At 40.2% G+C, this 7270-nt stretch overlaps 1 protein-coding gene across 1 annotated transcript; it reads right to left on the bottom strand.

Annotated features, from left to right (window-relative positions):
• Window positions 1-1227: 1227 nt before the first annotated feature.
• On the bottom strand, window positions 1228-6492 carry slc25a3a (solute carrier family 25 member 3a). The gene is made up of 7 exons (XM_030785383.1): window positions 6348-6492; window positions 4718-4845; window positions 3662-3841; window positions 3372-3553; window positions 2707-2879; window positions 2490-2600; window positions 1228-1388 (listed from the first exon to the last, which is right to left on the bottom strand). The coding sequence occupies exons 1-7, from the start codon at window positions 6490-6492 to the stop codon at window positions 1228-1230; spliced, it is 1080 nt and encodes a 359-aa protein (XP_030641243.1).
• Window positions 6493-7270: the final 778 nt, after the last annotated feature.

Below are 7270 nucleotides of genomic sequence, written 5' to 3' on the forward strand. Positions count from 1 at the left end.
CTCAGTTGATTTGTGCATTTAATAATAGGTAAGACAAATATTCACTTGACATGATTTTTAAAAATGTGAGTTGATTTGGCTTATTGACTGCACCCACTCAAGTATTCCATAGGATTATTATTGATTGCATAGGAGCCACAAAATATTCAGTATAAATAGTTTCCAACTCCAGTAAAAAGCTTTTCCTCAGAGTATTGTCTCCTATGCTTTTCTAATGTACTTCTATAGAAGATGCTGATGGCCCTTCTCTGCAGCCCAGACTACTGAATCAGTTTCATACTGTCTGATCATGGAAGACAACAGATGTTAGGTTTCTGTATATCGGAGTGTGACTGGTATAGGGTGGTGCAGGAATCCATAACAGGCATTTGATCCATAATTTAGATGCTTTGTGACCTGATCATTGTCAACGAGGGGTTTGTGACAAACTGGATTTTGGAAGCTGTTTTTACTTAATGTTCAATGATTCCTACATTATCAAATAATTTGTTGATGGCGGAATCAGTTAGCTCAATTTTTCACTAATGAAATTACAGAGTACCACAGAAATGCATATTTCACCTATCTCTGATTATACAGGACATTTGTAACAGTCAAAAATTGTGAGTGCCATGATGTATGATTTGAAGTGGAACGACCCTTACATTAACTGATTTCCTTAGTGTTTATTCCTGACCAACATATACAACAACTTATTAAAAGTGTAAGACTATTTGGAACAGATTACAGTCTAGAAGAAAATAAATCGTTAAAATATTACACTATTGGTGCAATTTATATAATAGTTTGTGATGTTAGCTAGGTATATGATTATGTACAAACTTAATATCAGTGTCGGTAAAAGGGTCAAGCACAGTGTTTTAATGTAAAGCCATAAAAATTCATTCTCATTCTGCTGAAAACAAATAGTTAGAAAATAGTTGTTCTCTTTCCCAAAAAGAGCGAACATCTGAGATGGAAATAAAAATAATCAAAGAAGGACACAGGCAGTTATATTTATAAGGTTTATTTTTCGTCTAATTTCCACATCAACAAGATGATTTATTTTAACCATGGTGGGTCAACAGATACATTCTTCCACGTGTACACTCTTTCTCTGTCTCTCACACAGAATTGCTGTTGCCTGAACCAGAAAACTGTGGCAGTTACTGGACATAGTTATACTGAGAGAGTGAAGCATTTGTGCTGCAGTTGTAAGGGACTGGGGTAGGAGCATTGAGAGATGGTCTAATTGGCTAAGCCAAGCTTCCTCTTCAGTGACTCGGGCATCTCTGGGGGTGGTGGGCGGGGCAAGCGGAAGTACACCTTCACTGAGTCATAGATGAACCACTGTAGGGCAGTCAGGGTGCCAATCATAATGATACGTGCAAACAAGCCCTTCCACACGCCTGTCAGAAACGACAAAGAAAGAACACACATTAATCTGACATCACAGACAGACAAAAGGGAAACATTACTGAAGTGTCTTTCAACTGGCTACTGAACAAACATCTAAGTGTCCCTGAACATTCTGATTATTCTAAAAGCCCAATAGGTGACTACAACTTGTCGCCCACACTCGCAAAATGGAGTAACGGAAGAGAGACAGCAGAAGTGTAAGGGAGACCCCCAGAGTTGGATTAGAGCATTGCATCACAATGAGGAATTGCACATAGCATGATCCCCTTTCCTCACAGAAAAGCCTATATGCAGGTCTTTGTTCAGATCTTAAACAAACACCTGATTCATTCTAGAGAAACGCTAAAGAGCATCTGAGTCACTGAAAAGGAGTGCTCAATTAGACCGTGTTAAAATTCTGCGAGATAGAGTCTCTCCAAGAGCAGGATGGCCTACACTAATGAATGGTGTACACATGTTCAGTTGTTCTCATCCAGCAGGTGCTTAGCTCAGAATAAAATGTTTTGGAATTATTCTGAAACTGAGACGATTGAAAGAATCAAAAAGAGCCACCATTTGTAGTCTCTTGAAAGACTTGTTTTATCTGTCTGTAAGTGTGTGTTTGTGTGTGTGTGCGTGTGTGCATACATGTATTGCTATCTTCCTGGGGAATGAAAGTCCTCAGTAAAATAGCATAATCTGACAGAAAGTGCTTGGTAGGTACCAAATGCTGATCCCCACTAGGAGAATAACATTTTTCTAAACTATATTGTCGTTATTGATAAAACAAAAAGTGTCAAAACATTTCTTTGTTTAAGGTTAAGGTTAAGGTTAGGGTTAGGGTTAGGGTTAGGAATAGGTTAGTATTCTTTAGCTACAGAATAATGGGAGTCAATGGGAAATCCCCACAAGGATATGAGTACAAACTTGTGAGTGTGTGTGTGTGTGTGTGTGTGTGTGTGTGTGCGCGCGCGTGCATGTGCATGGGCATTTGTGTGTTTGTGTGTGTGCGTGTGCATGTGTGTGTGCGTGTGCATGTGCGTATTTATGTGTGTGTGAGTATGCATGTGCGTGCGTGTGTGTTTGAGAGAGAGACATATTGATGCACTCACCTCTTGGTCCCAGTCTCTGGAGCACCTGTACAGCAGAGCTGCCTTTCTCCTTGTTCAGGACAGATACTACAGAGTCAGCAGGATGGGACACCACAGCACAGAACACTCCAGCTGCATACACAGAGACAGAGAGACCCAACACAGGGCTACATTACTTACACCAGCCCACCTCTGAGACCTCACACACTCCCCTTTGTCTCTGACTCCCTGCACTCACCGATGTAGCCAGCCACAAAAGTCACCACCAGCTGTTCTGGCTTGGAGCACTCACTGCGAGGCTTGGGAACCACATACTTATACAGAATCTCCACAGTGCGTTCAAAGCAGGCAAACTTCATCATAGTGTAGGGGATCTGTCTCATCCAGAGAGGGTAGACTCCCTTATAGAACCTGCAAGCAGATACATCAGCATCTTAACCTGTCTGTAGCAATGCTGTTGGCCGTGATTGCCTAGTGGCACAAGAAACTTTATATCTGCTGATGCCAGTCAGATTACCAAACTTAGTTCAATGCTATGCTTCACCTTTAACTCAGAAACTGGCTGCAAATGCATAACTAATATCATTAACAAAAAAGACAAGTTTTCAGAAAGCCTTAGGTCTGTAGTAATTAGTGAAAGGTCTCTATGCTTTACCTAATGTAACAAACGTGTGTTGCTGGGACACTTTGCTAACCGATAATAAGAGTAAAATGAATACAAAGAAAAAAAATATGAAAATGAATGTAGCCATGAAAGGCTACCTGTATAGTCAACCAAACTACTATTTTTACAAACAGGGAAGTGAATACAGATCTTTACTGTATGTACTACTACATACCACATGTGTACTCATGCACTGAATTCCTATCTAAGTAGAATATCACAGTGGGATTTATACTCACGCCCACAGACCCTCCTCAGCATGCATCTTGGGTGCACACTCTCTCAGGGTGTTAGCGTAGCCTGGCTGGGTCTGAATTCTCACTTTACACGCTTCCATGGGAGCCAGCGCCACGTCAGCAAAGAATTCAGCGCTGGCTGAAGCTGCCAGGTAGACTGAGGTCCTCCACAGGTACGCATTCTCCTGCACACGGCAACGAGAACACAGTGTCAGTAGTTATAATAAGAAATAGTCAAATAATTTAAAAAACCTATCCATAATTCACATTTTCTCAGTCCAATATCACCAGACCTCTCCGAGCATGTCACTGTAGAGAGCCTTGAAGAGCTCGTAGAAGCCAAACTTGCACAGACCCTGCATGGAGTAGCCAATGAAGGTGGGAGCCCAGCCTTTGCCAAGGCCCCTGAGGCCGTCCTCTCTCATAGTGACTGAGAAGCCATTAAAGATAGACTTGTATTTGTCCGGGTCCACCTAGAGATGGAAGGCATGAGTACACAAGAGCGTAAATGAGTCAATGAGATGGCATACATTTTTTTGGGGTCTTAATCAACGATTCTCTTCTTTTTCTTCTTCTTCATAAAAAGGTAAAAAAAAATCTAACATAAATAAATGTTTAATACACATTCTAATTTGTGACAGATGCAAATATATTATTTCATATTGATCTATGGTTTCACCACCTGAAAGTGAAATCAGAAATCATGTTTACATATTCAGTGATACAGTGTACAGCTATTCAGACCAAAATGCACCATCCTTGTGGACCTCCAAATGAATTTGGGTCAGCATTTAACTTTTTGGAAACTATATTTTAAAGGGACCCAAATATGTCTTAAGATGCAAACGGAAATGCACAACTGCTTTGTTATCTTCATCTTACTATACACAAGAAAATTGAATCCATCCACATTTTCATCATTTTGACTTTGGTAAATAAAGATGTCTCATACTGTAATTGAGTACAATTTTGTCTCTGTGACAAAACATTTACAAAGCATATCCAGGAGCAACATGAACTGTAAATATTGCTTTTATAGTTAGACTCAATCAACCACTTGTCGGCTTGCCGTTATAAGATACAAAATTGGCGCCATCTGGTGACAGATGCTTCCTACTTCAATATTAAGGCTTCATCCTCAACTTGGAAACAAATAAGCAATAAGAGTATTCCAGACAAAAAGCTCTCAGAACACTCTTGTTATCTCCAAAGTTTGGGGGCAGATCCTGCCCTCTGTCACACTGCACATCTGCCCATACATGGGTCTTGGAAGTGTTTTAACTCTCAGTTAAGTAGTTTTTGGCACATGTATCAACAATACAGACGAGTCAGTGGGACCAATCACAGACCTGGATGCGACATTTGATGAGGTCAAGTGGAACAACAGCTGTGTGTGTGAGGCCGCAGCTCAGAATCCCTCCAAAACCACAGAGGGCATAGTACTTATTAGAGCCATACTCACAGCTCACTTCTGCATCTGAGAACGGCAAAACACACACACACACACACACACACACACACACACACAAATGCAGTTACCTCAGTATAGTCAAACATGAAAATATTTTAACTATAACATGTAAATTTGTAGGATTCTCATATTTCATTGTGAAATCTCCCATACTAATCTCCGAGACCGAAAGAGGTGAGATGTTTTGGAAGGCTATTAAAATCTTCCAAATGTTAAGCCATGGTTTGTCCTTAACATATTCACTCAGTTAGGACATTTAAAGCTCATATACAAAAACTGATTGAACAAAGGGCACAACAAACAAACTGAGAAACGAATACCAGTGGCCTCACAATGCTGAACAACGTAATTGCGATGAATGATCTCATATTAATTCTTAAAACTAAAGCAACAGGAAAATACAAGAAAACGACAGGACAATGTTAAAACAGGCAAATTCCATCATAACTGAGATATGAACCCACAGGCTACCTGTAACCTCAAAGCATCCTTAAAACTTCAAGTTGGATAAAGTCTACTCGGACATTTAAATCTGTATTAAACTACCCTTAAATTGTTTTGACAACAAACGGTGTCGACGAGATTCAGTGTTTTAAAGAACATACTCTGTAGGTTAAACGTCCCGTCATTTGTTTGTGTTAGAAATATCAGATGAAAGTCAACGCCCTCTCTCCGTCAGCATCGAGATGCCTGGATGCGGACAGCCGAAACATCTCAGCCGTACCATTAGGCCAGAATGACAAAGCCAAATCGTTTAGGCAGACTGTAATCCTTGTAGTAGGGCTTACTTTGCAAGGAATTAAAGGCGTAGAAGCGATTTGATACCAAAGGATACGCAAGAGTTAACCACTTAATTAATGCAACCAAAAGTGTGAACCTATCCGTATGTCATTTATGCCAATGAGAATATGGACCGCGAGGAGTAATAAAAATTAATCTTACACATTGACTTTCAGTTTAAACAAAGGTTCAAATGCTAATGTGGATTGGATATGACCATTTAAAGATTGCTGTGGTGTGAACTAAGAATCAAGTGTTGCATTGCATGTCCTCAAACTAAAATAATAAACCTGCAAAAGCAGAAATGTGCTTAGTCCTACTGAAATGTCTAAAACTAAAACATTTATACGTAACTTATTCTTAACTTCGGCATGGGTAGAAGATAAGTCCTAAAAACAATCGGTACAAAAATATTTGCTGAGGAGCTTGTCGTAATCCAAATTAGCAAAGGTGAGGCTATATAGGGCAATAGGCTATCTGATCAGCTGAAGCTTTCAGGCTACACCAGCCACCGGTTATCATCAAATGACAATCAGGCCATACAAATATTTGCATGTAACAGCAGACAACAGCACAAAGACATCTATTAATCTATACATTTGAGAAAACACCGAAAAACGCTGAGTTTACACTGTTATGTGAATTCAACATTAATTGTTCAGTGTTTTAGATCGCTGGTGCTGACAAGTGCAATTATTGTGATAGTTACATTGTTGTACACAACTTACCGTCTAAAGATGCTGCGGCGAGCTGGCGGTTTGTGTGCCCGTTGGTTGAGAATTTGTGTGACTGCTCACCCACCTGTTGCAAGGTGATTAAGGGAGCGTTGAAAGGATTCGACCTGGCCAACTGTGTTAGAGTGGTTGGATACATTTCCACAGACGAGGAGGGTTTGCTACAAATTAAAGAAAACGGCGCAGGTGTCAATGCACTAATGTTACTTGACTCACATTTACCTCTTCCAACTAGGCCTACGGACAAACCACAAAGCGACTTTTCTTAACCGTCTATAACTATTTGTAACTATATTGACAAGTAATGAGATAACTGCTGGCAATCATTTTTACATGACCGATGGATAAAGTAACAACGCGCGCTTGAAATACTCACTTTCTCTATGTCTTGAAACTTCGCCTCCAACTTGCAGTGGCCGGCGACTCCAGGATATCAAATGACCTCTCGCTTAATCAATTTGTCCTCCTCTGACGTCATGACAGAAACAACGTCAAGGTATTACAACGTAGCTACACATGCTGGTCCGTGCAGTCCACAGACAGAAGGCAAAGGAACTGATACATCTATAGGCCTAGCTAAAAGTTTGGCACGTTTTTTATGTCTTTAAAACTAGCGTAGTGTGACATTAATCTAAAGACTACAACTAATCTACACTACTTATAACCATATTCTACAAATGCGCAAAACCCAGGGTAGGAACATTTGAAATATGTTTTCACTTATTCAAAATTGCGTCAAAATGCATTAATGTCAACATCTAAAAATATGCAGTGACTGATGCAATTTCAAATAATATACGATATCATACTGAGCTGAGGCTAGCACCTGAGTGTGCTACTCCTGACAGCGGGAGATCTAAGGAGATTAACCGCCCCGTGTTGAGACGGTCTATTCCTGGCAGAGAGTTAGGTAAACG

Source organism: Chanos chanos, chromosome 1 (genome assembly GCF_902362185.1).
Source record: "Chanos chanos chromosome 1, fChaCha1.1, whole genome shotgun sequence".
Taxonomy (NCBI): domain Eukaryota; kingdom Metazoa; phylum Chordata; class Actinopteri; order Gonorynchiformes; family Chanidae; genus Chanos; species Chanos chanos.